The 18,112-nt window shown below is 46.2% G+C and overlaps 2 protein-coding genes across 10 annotated transcripts in view; one reads left to right on the top strand and one right to left on the bottom strand.

Annotated features, from left to right (window-relative positions):
- Positions 1 to 3,531, top strand: part of WDR76 (WD repeat domain 76) — a 72,121-nt gene extending 68,590 nt beyond the window's left edge. Inside the window, exon 15 of the mRNA XM_077764507.1 lies at positions 3,344 to 3,531. Within this exon, the coding sequence (XP_077620633.1) occupies positions 3,344 to 3,345 (2 nt within the window). The 3' untranslated portion in view covers positions 3,346 to 3,531. The remainder of the gene's footprint in view (positions 1 to 3,343) is intronic.
- FRMD5 (FERM domain containing 5) overlaps positions 2,586 to 18,112 on the bottom strand; it is a 316,709-nt gene continuing 301,182 nt past the window's right edge. Inside the window, exons 9-16 of one of the 9 annotated variants that reach the window (XM_077764517.1) lie at positions 16,798 to 16,882; positions 16,106 to 16,197; positions 13,396 to 13,470; positions 12,751 to 12,819; positions 11,524 to 11,630; positions 4,101 to 4,444; positions 3,172 to 3,223; positions 2,586 to 2,837 (exon numbers count right to left, since the gene is read on the bottom strand). In XM_077764517.1, the coding sequence (XP_077620643.1) occupies positions 2,824 to 2,837; positions 3,172 to 3,223; positions 4,101 to 4,444; positions 11,524 to 11,630; positions 12,751 to 12,819; positions 13,396 to 13,470; positions 16,106 to 16,197; positions 16,798 to 16,882 (838 nt within the window). In that variant the 3' untranslated portion in view covers positions 2,586 to 2,823. Of the gene's footprint in view, positions 3,224 to 3,565; positions 4,445 to 11,523; positions 11,631 to 12,750; positions 12,820 to 13,395; positions 13,471 to 16,105; positions 16,198 to 16,797; positions 16,883 to 18,112 lie in introns of those variants that run through there. The other 8 variants (XM_077764516.1, XM_077764515.1, XM_077764519.1 and 5 more) reach the window with 8 other exon arrangements.

Genomic DNA, 18,112 nt, shown 5'->3' with positions numbered 1-18,112 from the left:
AGAGAGTGTGATTTTTAAGCAGGCTCTGCATGGTCAGTGTGGAGCCAGATGCAGAGCTCTATCCCATGGATTATGAGACCATGACCTGAGTTGAAATCAAGAGTTAATGCTTAAACGATTGAGCCACTCAGGCACCTCTAAGATTTTATTTTCTTAAGTAATTTCCTCACCCAACATAGGGCTCGAACTCACAATCTCAAGATCGAGAGTCTCATGTTCTATTTACTGAACCAGCCAGGTACCCTCCACCATCTCAGTTCTACTTTGGGCCCTAACTATGTAGCCTTAGGAGAATCACTCCCAGGTTTTCCTCAACAGAAAAATGAGGTCCAATTCATCTCTAAAATCATTCCATTATTACAGTTTCAAAGTTCTTAGTAGTAGTTATTTTGGGGGGAAGGACAAGGATGATAGATGGATATAAGCAAAATGACTATTATTATTATTATTATTAGGAACAGAGAGAGGAGGGGCAGAGAGGTAAGAAGAGAGTGAATCTTAAGCAAGCTCCATGCCCAGCGTGGAGCCCAACCTTATGACTGAGATCATGACCTGAGCCAAAAATCAAGAGTTGGATCCCTAACTGACTGAGCCAACCAGGTGCCCCAGTAAAATGACTATTTTAAATGATTGTAGTCATGAACAGAAGTCAGCTGTATAAATCCCCCTGGTATCCTTTTATCTCTGTGTTGGTAACTTTAAGGAGGAAAAAGTGAGACAAGCTGAAGGTTAAAAAAGAGTCCACTCTTCCATGATATTTAAATATTTATTTAAGTTTAAAAATAATTTTCATGGCACCAATGATTTTATGCTAACTACATACTGCATATGTAGAAAAAGTACATTGCTTTGAAGGAAAGTGTAACTTAGAGAATTTTTGGCACACGAAAGGTTAACAACTATACTTTTTAATGAAACTAAGAAATTCACATTTGCAGGTAGTTTACCTTCTACTGCTTAACGATGCAGTACACTATTCTTTAGTAAGAGTTTTATTTCCTCTGATGGATGAAGCTATGGAAACCATTGTTTTTTCTACAATGAGATCAAACTAATTTTGAGAGAAAATGGGAGACATAGTGGAACACAGTAAAACCAGGTTAAAAATTTGAACAATGTTTAATGATGGGGAGATACCAAAATAGTCACCAACAAAGGAGGTTTGTTATTCAAGCGCTATTTGAAAAGCAAATCCAAGGAAACTTTACTATCTGTATTTTCTGGGGTAAGCCCTGGAAAAAAGTAACCCAAAAGTTTCTTTTCAGAGAGTAAAATCCAGCTGTTGGAAGTGGTATGGACTATTGTACTCTTAGAACTCTAGACACAAGTAACATACCAGGAAATGGAATACTGCATCTTTCTTTAATGTGAATATGAAAGGTCAGTGTCAAGGCTATCACTCACTGCATAGAAACACCATATTCTACAGACTGAGGTAGGAACACTACACTAAAAGTAATCTGCTATGTTGCATAAGACAGTAGATATCCAGGTTAAAACCAGCCCCCTATATCCTGACAGCCTTTTCATCTCTGAGTCTACTTTTCACTTCAGTCCTGTGCTAAATAAAGCCTTTCCTGTGTAGATGACAAGTGGCAGTGGATAGTTGGTTCTAAGTGATCCCTAAGTTTTACTAGGATCTCCTTCAGTTTGTCTTGTCACTTGGTAAATAGATGTTTATAATTCTGCCCAAATTGTCGCTGGTATGGAAATGATCAGACATTCTTCTTCCATTCTTAGCTTCTGGTGGCGTTTTAGCATTTCAACACTTGGTCTTGCTGATCTTGGCATCAGATACCTCTGTGCTGGTTGGTTGTTCAAGCACCCTTTAAACAAGCAAGCCCAGTGCCTCCACTGGGATATGGTCCTGGACCTTTAGCAAGTCAGGAATGGGAGCAGAGCTGACCCTCTAACATACTGGTAAGGAGCAGTTTTGTTGTCTAGATCCGGGTTGGCAAATTATGGCCTGTGCTCCAAATTCAACTATTTTTAGAAATAAATTTTTATAGAACACAGCCATGTTCCCTTGTTTATGTATTACCTATGGCTGTTTTTGTGCTATGACGGCAAAGTTGAGTAGTTGCCACAGAGTATGTCCCACAAAACCAAAATAAAAAAATATTTGCTCTCTGGCACTTTACAGAAGTTTGCCAACCCCTGGTCTAGATGAAAGGGCATTTAGAATTGTGCAATTCACTCTTCCCACCCTGCCCCCCCCGGCAATCCCTCATCTATTATACTCTGTACATGGACATGATTCTGCTATTTCAAGGGACAAACTAGGGGAGAGCAAATCTACAAGTGATTCATTCTGTTCTGCATTTGGGGCTGCCCAACATCATGTGATGTTAGCAGCCACTCCACTGTTGTGTGGGTCCCAGGAATACGTCTACAGACTGCAGACTATCCTTAAATACGTCCTCAGGCCCCAGATGACTTAGAAATCTCTCCCTGAGATGAAAACAAGATTTTGTATGTGAGTGGTTGTTAAGAGTTGCAGAGCTTGGGCCTTGGACCCCACATTCACCCTTCACATGCTCTGCTTTCTGCATGCTTCCACAGCTTCCCTCAACAAGGATGGCAAGTGCTTTCCTAGAACTTTTATTTTCCTGATGCAGAAGATGACCCTAGGGGGCAGTATTTCTACATCTAAGTGTTGGTCTCCGCCACGTTCACCTTCTTTCTTTTGTAGGCATCTTTAGTATGCCTATTTAAAGAAATTCTTTTCCTGGTCCCTTCCAAGGCTCTTTGTTGATCTTGGAATTCTATTTTCTGAAGCTTTTCATTCTCAGGATCAGTTTCTTTCTTGCATCATTTAGTTCATCAGGCTCTATTTTCTTAATCCATAAAGTAAAAACAAAATATGAATTGATAAGAAAATAACATTTTGTTGTTAAAATATAAATTGAAATATTTTTGGGGGGGGGCTTGTACAAAATAGGTACTGCTCTCTGAATCTCAGCAGTTTCTTAGGTACCCAAGTTCTCATTTCTGTTAACTACACTTTGACATTTCTGACAGTCTTATCTCAGGCACCACTGAGTTCAACTAATATCTCTGGAGCATAAAGTCTTGAGGTTCTTCAGAAAAAAAAAAACACAGAAGTCTAAGTTCATTATATAAAACTCATGGCGATGCCCACTAGGATCTAGTCTAAGGGGACAGACTTACCCCACCCCTGCTGCTGCTGCTGCGGTAGCGGTGGTCCCTTCAGATGCCCACTCTGCTCAGATTTGAAAAAAACAAAAGGAAAAGAAAATCCAACTCAGACCATCATAAGAAGCAACTTTCCATTTAATCATTCTACATGGATGTTTACTCTTTTCAAATCTCTGTCTGGCAGGAGAACCTACAGATAGTTCCCATTGTCCAGACCCCTGGACTGCGCTGCTGAGGCTGCACTGATGAGCCTACTGGAGCCCAGTAGGAAAGCTCCCGCACAATACAGAGGACGACAGCTCTCTAGTCTTCAACTAGTGTCCCATCTGCTAGGTGACACTACTGCGATAATCCGTAATAGTAAAATAAATTATTTTTGATACTTTCAAAATAATTAATACACATCTATGAAAAATCAAAATTCAAAACCAAAAATTATCCTGCAAATCGAGAGGATGAGAAACAGAGTCGCTGAGCCTTTCTTGAAAGAACCTCTGAAGGAAATGAGTTTTCCCAGTTTGCTTAGACAGGGCATGAGCCTATCCTCTTTTTCTTCTGGGAAATGACCCTCCTAGGCTGTGGACTTTGAGTCATGAGAGGAGGACTTGGTACATGTGCCGATGGTTCCGCGATGGGTCCCATTGCTGGGAATGGGTAGCCGGGCTCCTGGGTCCACCTGGCTAGTTATTGGGAGGAGTCATGCCTTCTCAGGTGTCAATGAGCAGGCTCACCACTGAGCGGATTTTGCAGGCAAACCATCGCCTGAGGGGACAAAAGTATTGATAGTGGAATTGTTCAAACTCGGGGGTCTGGCGGATATCACGGAAAAAGGCAATGTCAAGGTCAGACTCGGTAAGGATGATCAGGAGGAGGAGCAAAACAAAGAGGAGTCCCATGGTCACAAGGAGCAAACGGAGGACACTTAAAACAAACTTATTCACCTGTTCCTCCTCTGGCCTGCCGTGCCCCTGACACAGGGCCCTCAGCTCTCCCCCAAGGGCCTCCACCTCTGTAGCAGTTGGAGTGCTGGCTTCAGACTCTTTCTCCTCTTCGATGCTGCACGTGGCCCCATTGATCTGCCGGGAAAGCAGCATCAGCTCCAGGCTGTGCTCAGCCACAGGGGTGGGCAGCACACTGTCTGCAGGACTGTAGGCTTCGTCTGCAATCACGGCGACTCGCTCATTGCTGTCTGCCCGGCTGCTTCTCACGTGAGGCAGGAAGGTGTCCCCGTGGGAGGAGGAACGCACTGGCGTGGAATGGGCGCTGTCCCGGAGGGACTCGAGGCCTGGAAAGGCAAAAGGATAATGAGAAGACTTTCTGGGTCCCCATGCACACTTTGTTGTCTGGTGGAGGCAGCACCCATTCTGTTTTATACGGTTACTAAAATCTTGCAAGGAAGCCCCTCTGTATGCCCACGTGACAGTGGCTGCTGCACACAGTTCTGGTGTATCAGTAATAGGATAAGAGAAGCAGCAGACATCAGAGGGGCCATGGTTGGAAGGTTTTTTTTTTTTCTTTTTACATAGGGTTTTGGCAAGATTTGTTAAAGATTCTGCCTTTCCTGCTTTTGATGTCCTGGGCCTGCTTTTAGCCTCAACTGAAAGACAGTCTGAATCAGTCTATCCCTGATTTAGAGCTGGGCCACAGTTCAGGGAGCTCAAGTCTCCCCGTTGGACTGAGGGTCTTGAAAGCCAGAAATGAGGAAGAAAAGACTGTTTTGCTTCACTGGGGCTCATGAAATACTGATTCTGGAGCTGAGTGCCCTTCTAACAACCCAGCATACAGCTCCTTGAGCTCATGTGGTCATCTTTTGGATTTCTGCAGTTGTTCCATCTCTTCAGCCTTCCACTTCTGGCTGTCCTTATCTTAAGGGACATGAAAACCCTATCTGCTCTTCCTAAGTGATTTCTTTTCTTTTCATGTTTATATTTGAGAGAGAGTGCGCATGTGCACACACACACATGTGCACACATACCAGTGGAGGGCAGAGAGAGACGGACAGAGAGAATCCCAAGCAGGCTCCATGCTCAGCACATAGGCCAACTCTGGGCTTGATCTCATGACCTGGAGATTGTGACCTGAAGTCAAGAGTCAGACACTTAACCAACTGAACCACCCAGGCGCCTCCCTCTTAAGTGTTTTCTGATGGAGAAGGAATAGCCCTTGGCTAGTAGCTCCTTTCCTTTTCACCTTGGAACGAGCGGGGTCCATGGGAGGCTGACACTTCCCCTATCTTTATATACTCCAAGCTGCTGAGTGGTTTCTTTGAACATCTTGTTGGGTCAAGGTGGAAATTCTCTTAGGTTTGTCATGAGAAAAGGTTCTCTGACCCCTAAAACTACCCACTATCTCCTTACTTTCTCAGATGGGACATTTTTTCTCTTTCCAGTGCTCAGTCTCTGGTAGCAAAAAACAGGAGCTGGTTACTCCCTCAACTGAACAGTAGCCAGAAGATGTGAGCCCAGAGTCATCAAGTATGGTCAACATCACAATGCTCCCAAGGAAATGGCTTCTTGTTTCAGGTTCAGTGTCTGCATTTTCATTCCTGGCTCTTTGGGGTGCCAGAGTGGCTCTGGCTTTCCCTACCTTTGTGGCCTGTGGTAAGAGAAGCCAGTCCCCTTCTGTTGCTGTGAAATTGACCCTGAACTGCTGCACACCGGATCAGATTCCCAGCTATGTAAAGGTTTGACCTAATGAGGGTTGATTAGGGCCCACTTCAGAAGCCCAAGGGTTTCTCTCTCTCTCTCTCTCTTTTTCAATGTTGATTTATTTTGAGAGAGAGCACCAAGCAGAGGAGGAGCAGAGAAATAGAGAATCTCCACACTGTCAGCACAGAGCCCGACACCGGACTTGATCTCACAACCATGAGATCATGAACTGAGCCAAAATCAAGAGTTGGGTGCTTAACCAAATGAGCCACCAAGGCGCTACCAAGGTTCTCTTTTAAAAGTTGGCAGTAGCCTTTCAGAAGTAGTGAGTTGTACTTGGCTCTCTGGTGGAGCTATTTGCTCCCAGGCAGTCTGCCTGCTCAGCCTGCTGGAGCCCATCTCAGTATTGGCACAGTTAAGGAGTCTCCAGAGGAACAAATCCTGGGATTGTTTACAAACATGGGGTGGGTTGGGGTGGCAACAGCAGCCCCCTGATATTCACCTAGTCTCCCCATCACCTCACCAAAAGTAAGTATATTTGCCACAGTTCTCAGCTTCTGCTTTCAGAAGCTCCTCATGGTCCTAGTTGTATTTCCCCACTTGTGCTAAAATCTTAAATTTGTATTCTATTTTAAAATAACTTTAAGTGCTTTCATTTTATCTTTCCATGAAGTCATGAAACCGAGAGGTTACAGAGCTTGCCTGAAGTCATGTGGTTGGTTGTTAATGGCAAAGGTAAGGATAGACTCCAAGCCTCTATTTCCTAATGCTAATGATCATGTAGTTGGATTCTGGGCCTGGATGAATTAAGTCAACAGCTTAAACCTGCTTTAGATTTAAGTCTCAAATGCCCAAGAAACTGTCTTGAAATTAAGAACCAGCCCCTTGTTCCAGTGCTTTTGATGCTCGTTGATCTTTTTCCCCCAGTTTTTCTCCCTTATTCCTGTATTTGCACAAGAGCATGAGGACTATGAACCGGGGTGTGTGTAATGGGTCCCTAATAAAACAGAATCCTTCAGGCCCTGATCATACTTGTGTTGGGTCCTCCATTTCTCCCTCCCCTCCTTCCATTTTTATTTAAATTCTAGTTAGTTAACATACAGTGCAATATTGGTTTCAGGAGTAGAATTCAGTGATTCAGTACTTACATACAACACTCCATGCATATCACAACAAGTACCCTCCTTAATGTCCATCACACATCTAGCCCATCCCCGCCACCACCTCCCTCCACCAACCCTCAGTTTGTTCTCTAAGAGTCTCTCATGGTGTGTTTCCCTCTTTCTCTTTTTTCCCCCCTCCCATATGTTCATCTGTTTTGTTTCTTAAATTCTACATATTCCTCGTATCCTTCTAGAGGCTGTCCCCTCACAAAGACAGCTGTGACTGTCAGATCTTCCAAAGTATGACCAGCTTAGTGGCTGAAGCCACTTCAGTGCACTTCAGCTTGGCCTATAATCCGCCCTAAGCTTGCTGGGGAAGAAGAGAGGCAAAGGTTGTTGTATCAGAGAGAACAGATCAGAGAGACACCAGAAACCACATTCTAATAAGCTGTTGGTGCTCTCAGTAAATAAGATAATGGATATGTATGCATTTTTAGAGATTGCTTGACAAACAAAATTACTGAGTAAATGTTAGTCTTCTGTTCCTCAACAGACCTCACCTGTATGTATGTCAGACTAGTTTCGTACAGAACCTCAGGTTCAGTAGAAACCACCACCCACCCCAACTCCTTCATCAAACCTGTTACTCTGGGACGGAGGGGGTGGGTACCATGGATGGGTGGGATCTGGCAAATGGTACAGCAAAACAGAGGATTCTCTTTTACCTTGGACATGCTCCAGCTGCTTGCCTTGCCCATAGGTGGCTCCCTGTGGGCCTGGGGGCACAGTGGTCAGGAGCCTACCCTGGAGCCGGGGCCCCATCCTCAGGATGCGCACACTCAGTGGCCGAAGGCAGTGGTTAGTCAAACGGAGCTGAACTCGGACTCTGGTGTGAATCTTAATCAGACTCTTCCCCATGGTGTCCCAGGAAAGCAGGTACTTCTTCAGTGGAAACCAGCTGATCTCTTCATGGAACCAGCCAGGCAGGGGAGATGCAGAGGGAAAGGATGGAAAAAAAACTAGGGACAAAGGATTTTTGCTGACCTCACGCATGACAGCTCCTTCACAGTGCCTCCAGTGCTGGAGAGAGAATGTCAGCTCTGGAGACAAAGTAGGCTGAGCTTCAGAGAACGAACAACTCTGAGAGGCCGAGGTTATCAGTGGACTGGAGTCAGTCAGAAGCACTTAGAGCCATAAAAAGTAATGCTTCCCTAGCATGTGGCTGTTTCCCACAGGCCCGTGTAAGGGCCCCAGACTTCTCAGCGTGAGGTACAGAGAGGGCAAGGAACAATCCCATAGGGCAGGGAGAATTGCATAGTTCCAGAAAATGCAGAATGTGATGCTACAAAGACATTTGGCTTTGGGTTGGGTGTCTCTGAAGTGTGAGGTGTCAGCTCTGGGGCTGGAAATGGACTGTGTCCCATCCTCTCCTGGGCTGTACACTGCCGGGCCCTCTGTTGCTGAACCGACTCTCACAGGGCGCAGTGGATAAGAGGAACCAATATGCCTGTGCTAAGTAACACGTGGTATCTTGGCATCCCTGAGGGCAGAGGGGAGGGCCGAGCAGTGTACAGTTATCTTCTTAAGGGTCCCAGCTCATTGGAATTACAGTTTCATTGGTATTACAGTGTTATATTAATGTTTTTGCAAGTTTCCCATTGTTTTAGAGATAGTAAACAAGTATTTGCCCCTGGAAAAGGCAAATCATTTCTGTGATATGTGCCATATGGACTATCTAGGAAAGACAGTCTCTGATGGACCACGAACCAATTTCAGATGTCCATAACTTCCTGGGAGTTTGGTGGTTAGCACCCCTCTTCTAAGGCCCAATCATGTCACTCTCAGCCCTTTGGGAAATAATTCATTCTTTATCTCCTGAGGCTTGATAATCCCTGACTGATAGAGCCACTTAAATGCTAAAATAGTTTTATTTTTCCCCACATCCAAACCAGATGTCCATCTGCCTCCCCTTGCTCTGATTCTATTAGTGTCATTCCTGCTGGGGCAGTTCTTAGCTGCTTCTGCCGGTGCCCTCCGGAATCTAATGGGTTCCAGGCTGAAGGCCATGACTGGGGATGAAGGTTGTGCTCATCCACAGGCAGTCTCAGGCGTGGGATGTGAGCAGCAGTTTGGCTCTGAGTAGCACATGGGAGCCTGCTGTGCTAATCTGCCAGGTGTGAACTTCTGTGAGGCTGAGATTGTGAGGGTATGCTCTGGCTCTAGAAGTCTCTGCTTTAATAGCTTCTTTGGTGGCCTTTTCCTGCTGCACCCTCCCCTGGCATTTTACAAGCAAAGAGGACTATTTTAGATGCTGAGGAGCCTACTGCTGCCTCAGTGGGAGAAGACAGGCAGAGGTGGCTGGGAACTGAGGCAGCCTCATAGCTTGTCTTAGGGGAGCTCGAGGACAGATATCCTGCTTCTTAGTTGTTCTGCTAACCCTGCTTGGTGGCTACTACAAATGTAATGTATTCCCACATGGATAGCCTCAGTCTTCCCTTTTCTGGGAACATGGGTTTTACTGGACATTCTTCCATATGCTGGAGAACAAATGCATGAGGCTTTTCCCTATACTGCCATTAGTGACACCTTCCTCCAGAGGGTGACATTCTTCTCTAGAAGGACAGCTGTCCTGACTTTTTGCAGGAGATTTGGGATGAACCTGGTGGCTTTAGACCTCAGGATGGATGGAAAGAAGGGCCATGAGGAGAGGAGAAACTTCTGTTTCCTCAAAAGAGAAGAAATTCATTCTACTTTCCTTAGATGAACACCCCACAAGAAGAGGGACAGAGAACTGTGCTCTGTTCTCCTGCTCAACCTAACACCAGAGGAAGAACCAGCAGACTGTGTCTGATGACAGACCTCAGTAACTTCACATCTCGCATAGCCATTATGCTTCATAGTTCCTAAGGCTCCCTCCCACACCCACACCGCCACTCCAGGGTGGGGGCAACAGGCTCAGCGAGGTTAAACAACCTGCCCCAGGAAAGTACATGGCAGAGCTCTGATTGGAATCTCCTCTTTGACTTCCTGACCAGGCCTCTTTGCATTGTGCTTGCTGCCTGTCCAGTAAATGCTTTAATCTATATATATATTTTTTAATGTTTAACGTTTGTTTATTTTTGAAAGAGAGAGAGAAAGGGAGACAGTATCCGAAGCAGGCTTCAGGCTCTGAGCTGTCAGCACAGAGCCCAGTGTGGGGCTTGAATTCATGGATTGCAAGATCATGACCTGAGTTGAAGTCAGATGGCTAATCAACTGGTTCACCCAGGTGCCCCAGTGCTTTCATCTCTTTAAAGTACTTCCATGTACATCAGTTTCCTCACAACTCAACGGGGACACAGGAACGTATCCCTATTTTACAAATAGAACAACTGTGGCACCTGGGTGGTTCAGTCAGTTGAGTGTCTGACTCTTGATTTTGGCTCAGGTCGTAATCTCATGGGTCATGAGTTCGAGTCCCACATTGGGCTCTGTGCTGAGGGGTTTGAGACCCTCTCTCTGTCTCTCTCAAAGTAAATAAATAAGCTTAAAAAAATAGAACTAAGATGCTCAAATAATTAAGGTACTTGATGTGGTTGCTCAGCCAGGGTTCAAACCCCTGACTGTAGTTCTATACCAGACTCAGGTAATGCAAAGTCCATGACACATAAAATCCACAAACTCATGATCCTCAAAGGGAAGCAGCAGAATGATACATACTTCCTAACATACATGGTTCTTTATTTTCATTCATCAGCATTCCCACAGAAAGGGCAAAAAGTCTTCCCTCCCCACCTTCCAGGATAGGTTTGAAGCAAACCTGCTGCTGTTTGAGATCTTCTGTGGTCCTACAAAAACATCCATCTTTGGGAGTGAAAGCACTTGACTTACGCCTGTATCCAGCCTATGGGGCAGCGTAGTCAGTGACAATGAGGGCAATATTCTGAGAATCTCCTCTAACAATATTAACTACCCAGGGACTAGAGAGGTATCAGCCACAGCTACTGCAGAATGTAGTTCAGTGAAGAGACACAGACTTTGTCTCCACATCGCCCCCTCATCCTGCCCTGTTTCAGCCCACCCCACCGCAGCCTCCTCCAAAGGGAGGAAAGGGTAGAGAGAGGCGAGGCATGTTCGATTTCTTGAGATTACGTTAAAGAATTCAGATAGCAAGAGGACAGAGTCCTACAACTGAAATAGAAGGTGGTGGCAACTATTGGAATGCTTCAGAACCAAAAGTTTTCATTTCTTGGTTAACTGCCTCAGCCACTTTGATCGTTTAACTTGTGGAGACTGGTCTGATCTGAAAAACAAGTGAAAAGCCTCTTGATGGAAAGCAATTTCAGAACTGCATGGAACCTGGTATATGCAACATACACAGCCTTCCAAAGGTCTACCCCAACACTCTCAGATCTAAACTCCATCTTGGACTACAGCTCAGCAGGGCTGGGTGGGATTACCCTTCACCTGATGCCTAGCTGGTGTCCAGGCACTACACAAACCTTCTCCCTTCCACTGGAGAAACGTGCTGCTGTCTCTGCTGCAAATTCACTTCTTTTCAAGGTCCCTGAGAGGAACTGGTCCAAGTCAAAACTTGGAGGAATCCCGTGGTCATCTCCAGAGCATTTGCTCACCTTCCATGATAGAGATGTGGACAGCTCTTCTCCGGGTCCTGGGGACACTGCTCAGCCTGGGACCATGGGTTATGGAGGGACAGCTGCGGCTGGGAACCATCCCTGCTCTGAGGTTAAAGGAAAAGAGGACTTTGTTAATTCAGTGCATGCACAGATGTGATCAAGACTCAGAATTGAGGAGTAGCTACTAGAATTGCCTGGCTCTGTTAAGTTTTATTTATTTAAAAAAGTCTTTAATACCTTTTTTTTTCCCCTTTAGTCCCTGGATCCCTGTCAGAGACACTGCTTCACTCACCCATCACCTTATATTCCAGACCCACCTGAGCCTTGCTTTAGTGCAGCAATGGTGCCGCTGGTCTCTGGGTAGGACTGTCAGGGAACAGAGCCCCAGGATAAGCAGACTCCTGAAAACCCGTATGGCAGCCTCCTCTGACTTCTGACAGAGACCGCTACTGCAGGGGGTACCAGGTGAAGGTAGTAGTAAGGCTCCCATTCCCAGAGGTCAGGCTGGTTAATGAACTAATCATATTCTTTCTGGATCTTACTAGGTTTAGGAGATATGCATGATGTACAGTTATACCTGAAGCAAGGATCCCAGAACTATTGTAGACCTAGTGAGACAGGACTGTGGGGCTGTCCCTGGCTTTCTGTAATTGGTTGATTCCAGAACCAAGGAAATCTTGCATTTTGGACATGTCCTCCATGGTCTCTGGCCACTTTCAGGATTTGGGAAGACACAGAGAAGTATCCAGGAAGGTGGTCCTGGCTACTGTGCCCTCCCTCATTCTCCATCAAGGCTCAGGGATACCAGTGTAAGACAGTTTCCCATGCTTTTAGCTGAGATGGGGAACTTTTCTGCTGTGTTCTCCTTTTTTTTTTTTTTTTTTAATGTTTTATTTATTTCTAGGAGAGAGAGAGAGAGACAGCGTGAACAGGGGAGGGTCAGAGAGAGAGGGAGTCACAGACTGAAACAGGCTCCAGGCTCTGAGCTGGCAGTCAGCACAGAGCCCGACGCGGGGCTCAAACCCACGAACCGTGAGATCATGACCTGAGCTGAAGTCATGCGCTTAACTGACTGAGCCACCCAGACGCCCCTCTGCCGTGTTCTCCTACCCCTTCTGTGAGCCACTGTGCCCAGAATCTTCATGGTACTGAAACTGTTCCCTTTTTGGAGATTCTGGGACCTGAGCTGGAACTGGTTTTGGGAGGAAGTCCCTGGCAGCCTACCTGTGTATTTCTGGTGGCTCCCGTTTGATCTTTGCACTCGACTCCATTACTTCCTTTGCAACTCGGCCACTATAAATAGTATAATAAAACAAACAGTGAGGGATGAGATGACATTCCAGCACTGGGCTCCTGGCTAAGAATGCAGATACTTTAGATGTACTGGGAAATGGCCATTTTGGCCTAGTCCTTCCCAATGTTCAGGTCACTGAGAAAGACTTGCTTGCTAGGGTAAGTTCTTAGATGTCCTGATAGCTTAGCTTAGAGACCTTTATATCTCTGGAGTCTTTGGTATCTTCCATTTTCATTTAGAAATGATTGCTCATTGTCCAGCATGTTCCAGAAATATTGCAAAAAAAAAAAAAAATCTTTAGAAAGACATGAAAAGAATCACTTCTACAGTTCTTATTTTCACTGCTGTCATGAGGGCAGAAGAAGAAATATATTTTAAACCCTGCAGACAAACCGTGGCAGGGAAGGAAAGAAATAGTCAAAGGGTTAGGAGACAAGGAAAACTGGATAGAAACGTCAGCCTTTTTTGGAGGTTTCCAGTTCCTTTGTTCTTAAGGATAAGGACCACTGAGCCACTGTTCTCCAGAGAGGGGTCTAAAAATAGGTCCATAACAGTTACTTACTGTCACTATTTACCTGTATCGAAACCGGCTCCCTTTAAAGAATAAATTGCTGCTGGACACTGTGCGGACTTGGCTTGACTTCTCCAGCCTGCAGCAAGGCAAAGTCCAGTGTGACAGATGGCCTGCAACTGCCTCCTGGGCTAAGGCAGCGCATTCCCAGCTCCTTCCAAAGGCCACTTGAGGAAACTCTTCAGGAAAAGGCCCTTCACGGCCTGGCTTGTCTTGGACTCTCCTTTAGGACCTGAGGGCTTGCTCATAGCCTTAATGCTGGGGACAGTCATGTTGAAACCCATTTTCATGTCAAGAGAGTGAGGGCTCCCCAAGAGTGCTTCATGGGGCTTGCCAGGGGGACTGAGAATAATGTTAGGGGTGATGGCCTGGGGGAATAATAGAATGCTGCCTGTCAAATCTCAAGCCACTTGTTAGCAGTATGACCTTGGGTGAATTTCTTTTCCTTTCTTAGCTTTGGTTGTCTTATCTACAGAATGACCGAGCTGGGACTACTTGACCTCAGGAGTCCTTTCCAGCCCTAGTATTTGATGATTCACGTCCATGTCTGGGTAATTATGGGTGGAGGAGAGAGTAAGGGCTGTCCACCCCATTCTGTCTCCCTCTTGGAGAATCCTAAAGTATGTTACCATATTAAAGACTCTGAGAAGTCCTGAAATGGGCAAACTGGCTTAACTTTAATACAAGTTCCGTCATTTATTTAAACTTGGAATCACCCCCCTTCTCCCAGAATGCCTATTAACATCACTTTCAAGGCTGTGGACAGCTGGTGTGGAGACTCCGGAAGGCCATGGGCACTGTAAAATATCCTCTTAGGTGACTTCTTTGATCCCAAATGGCCCTCTCACCCTTAGAAAAAGGAAGCTGGGTAGGGCTGCCCAGAGTGAGGCCTCCCAACCTGACTGACTCAGCTTATAACATGCCCTGAGGTGCCTGTAGTGCTGATCTAGCCAGGAAACCATCTGGGTCTGAAGCCTCTGTTGTGAGCAGGCAGTCAGTATTTAGGGAGATGTCCCCCAAATCCATGAAATAGCAGTTCCTGGGAGACTATGCGCACCTGTCTCAGGGCTCTGTGAGGCTGAAAGCCTACTTGCCCTCCTGCCTGAGCATGTCCTCGAGTCTGACCCGGCTCCCTTCACAACACTAGGCCAAGGGCAGGGCCAGGGATTTGCATGTAAAACATGCTCAGAGTGATGCCAAAGTGGCTGCTACTAAGACTTGGCATAATTGGGGATCTGACCCAGGCTAGAGGCTCTTAACACTTACTAGAGAGCATCAAGTAATCAGTGGAAATGTGAAAAACAGCCTCAGTTTCCAGTGTGGGTCTTGGGCAGGGCTAGTTAGGTGTGGGGATTTATTAACAGAACGACTCAGAAACTGAGTTTGGTCACAGGTTCAGAAGTACAGTTCTGTTTCCATGACACAAGTAGAAAAACAAAGGTCTCCAAAAATGGTGCTGACATCTTTTCGTGGCTTCCCTCAGACAGCCATGACTGAACAGGAGGGAAATTTGACCATGCGTCAGTCTTTTCTGAGTGTCGTCTTCAAGAGACGAGAGAAGCCCACTCAGGTTATAATTCAGGCTGCCCATTCAGTTCGTCCCTGATTCTGGTATCAAATGCATAGAAATTATTAAGCAGTTCAGAAAGCCTGCCCAAGAAACAGCCTCTGGAGCTGTGGCCCTAGATGAGGGAGGCCCAGTTCTGCCAGCGTGCAGCCCATAGCAGCCAGCCGGCAGCAACATCTTTTCCCTGGGGAGGAGGATGGTGTCCCTTTAGCTCAGAGCAGTTCTGCTCTCTTCAGGGTCCTGGAGGTTACTGGAGGGAGAACTATGGCTTGTCAGAGGCAGAATATACCACAAACTCTGTCTTATGTTGTCCTGATTAAGATCTAACTTATTAAAGCATAAATCATTGCATTCTATTTTTAAAACAAGACCAAGGGTTTTAGTGAAACATACTTTTATCTGGCATCACCCCAGTTTCTCAATGGACTATTTATCTGTTCCCTAATGCCTTTGTAACCACTTTCTTAATCAAAGAAAATAGCACAGAAACCTCATATACTTTACAAATCCCATGATAATAAAAATTCTTGCCTTTGCCCAAAAGCTGGCTTTTCACTAACAGACAAGTCCTTGCCCCTCTTCCAGCTACACCCCCTCAGGCTCCTGGGCACTTGTTCTGTCACTGGCACTACCTCCAGCAGTGACACACTAGGAGGGGCTGGCATCAACCCCAGCTCAGCACTAGGGCACCCAGTGGGGCACAAACCCCAGAGGCTCCCCAAGGCTTAGGGAACTGTTCTGGGTTGCGCCTGCTCCTCCATGAAGCTGTTGTACTCTGGGCCTCCTAGGGCTCTGAATGGCTCTGCAGGGCCAACTTGATTCAGGTCAGGTACCCGTGGGCTACTTTTGGCCCAAGCCTTGCCCTGAAAAGACCCCTCACTGCTTTGTCACTGGGGGTTGTCCAAAGACATCACAAGGTGGACTCCTTGGGCATCTCTGCTGAAACACATTCCTAGACCTCAGCTATGTCCATCCAAGGAGTATAGACATCCAGAAAGGGTCTGAGTTTTATTAAGAAGGCCAGCCTTGCCATTTTATGTCTCCTTTCTCAGTGTTTCTCAAACTTTCCTGCCTATCATTCCTCTAAAATGTAGCTTTTATGACTATGGCTCTGATAAGATAGTCCCCATCACATGTGTCCACTCACTTGTAGAAGGCTTGGTTCTCGATTCCACATTTCCAGAGGTGCTTGCAGGCTTCTGGGGTTGGAGCAAAATATGTGAGAATAATTTTCTTTTCCTACAAAAAAAATCCCACATAGAAACAGCTGAGCGCAGATGGAGAAGCGAAGGGTGAAGTAGGCCAGGACACTGACCCCTGGGCTGTCTGAGGGCTCCCCGGCTGTCTGAGGGCAGGAAGAGGTTTCAGATAGGGGAAGGGGCTGCCTGGCGGCTGGCTACTTGGAAGAGAAGGCCTGCAGGACCCGCTGGGACAGAGCTCAGTTTAGAGAGTAAGTTCACACCTGGCAGGTCCAATCACAGTAAGCCTCAGCTGTCACAGGCTGAAGACCAAGAGAGCCCTCACCAGAGAAAGTGCTCCTGTCATCTGCATTTTCTACTTCCTTTTAAAAATTTGTTATCTTGGAATGCTCCTACAGAAGCAAAAGAATCTTTCAGAGTCTGCATTTCTTGGAGGTATGGGACCTCTGGGTGTCACTAGCATCCCTGAGGAAGTCTGGACTTCAGGGCCTTGCCATTTCTCCATCCCTCACCTCCAGGTCTTGGCTGCTCATTCAGGTGGCTTAGTTCTAACCTGGATACACCACTTTGGTTCAGCCCTGGCCATCTGGAACCACCCAGTGCCCCAGCCCTCCCTGAAGAGAGAGAAGCCAGCACTTACCTCTTTCTGACTTACGTATAAATAGAAAGTCTTCCCTTCAAATTTCAGCTTGGTCACCTCATTCCTACAAGCACAAAGAGAACACCTGTCATCTTGTGAGGTGCTTGTTCACAGCTAAGTCTTGTAGATGCACAGCCCACCCTGACTGGAAGGGGCTCCAGGCACAGACACAGTTTTAGCCAAAATTAGAACTGAAACAAGACAGCAGCGCAGTGGCTTTAGAGAACAGTTGCTGAAACAGTTCAATCCACAGTTTTCTGGTCAATCACACCATAATAATAGGGTGATAGGAGGATTTCGGGCTCATCAACAGTGGCTGTAAAAGGGAAATGTTTGCATGGGCAGTGAGTCTAGGTTGAGTGGTCCTGGGCCATTTCAGGAATTGGTTCAAAATGCAGGTGCATTATCTGGATGGGACTGTCAAATGTAAGATGCCACAGGTAGCTGATGAGGCCAAAGTTCAAGATACAGCAAATAATGAAAAACAACGCAACCAGGTTCTGAGGGAGTTGAGTCTTTCAGGTGACTGTGCCACTGGATGGAAAATGCAGTTTAATGCAAACAAATGTCAAACGATCTCAGGGAGGGGGCAGGGCAACATACCAAAGAGAGAGAACAGATTACATGGAACAGTCATGCAGCGTACTGACCAGGAAAGGGGCTTAGGGGTTTTTGTAGAAAAATCCTTGAAGCCACCAGCCCAGTGAATGGCTGCAGTAAAAGAGGCAAACAGGATACTGGGGTACGTCACCCGCGGGACAAACACAAATCAGAAGAAGTGACATGGTTACTGTACATGGCACAGCTTAGACCTCACCTTCACATACTGCTCTCAGCCTTGGTTACATTTACAAAATGGAAAAAGGACTGGGGTCTTAGGTGGGTGTCCCTGAGAGCCAGAGAACTAGGCCTTAGCATTGGTCACTCCTTACTTCTCTTCCATTTGCCTGACACAGCTGCCCTTTCGAGCCTGAAGGCCCTCCCATCTCACTGGGGGTGGAGTTCTTATTTTTGTACCTAACTGGGACCCCCAAGGAGGTCTTATCAGGCCTATCTGCCTCCATTTGGGTTCCTCCTCTTTGCAATTTCTAGGGAGATTTCCTGAACTTCCTAGGAAGTAGCAGAAAAGTAGTGGGAAGCAGGTAACCAATTTATTACTGGGCAAAAGTCAGGGGACAGAGGAAGGTCACTTGTTTCCTGGAAATTGTGGCTGCGTAAGGATGAGAGCTCACAACTCTGACCACGAGTTCTGAGCTAATACAAGCACATAGTATTCCTTCCTTGTTTGATTTCCCTCCTAATCAATCAGTCTCCC

The sequence above is a fragment of the Crocuta crocuta genome, unplaced genomic scaffold (genome assembly GCF_008692635.1).
Source record: "Crocuta crocuta isolate KB4526 unplaced genomic scaffold, BGI_CrCroc_1.0 scaffold102, whole genome shotgun sequence".
In the NCBI taxonomy this organism is placed as follows: Eukaryota; Metazoa; Chordata; class Mammalia; order Carnivora; family Hyaenidae; genus Crocuta; species Crocuta crocuta.
This window is presented reverse-complemented; position numbering and strand designations above follow the sequence as displayed.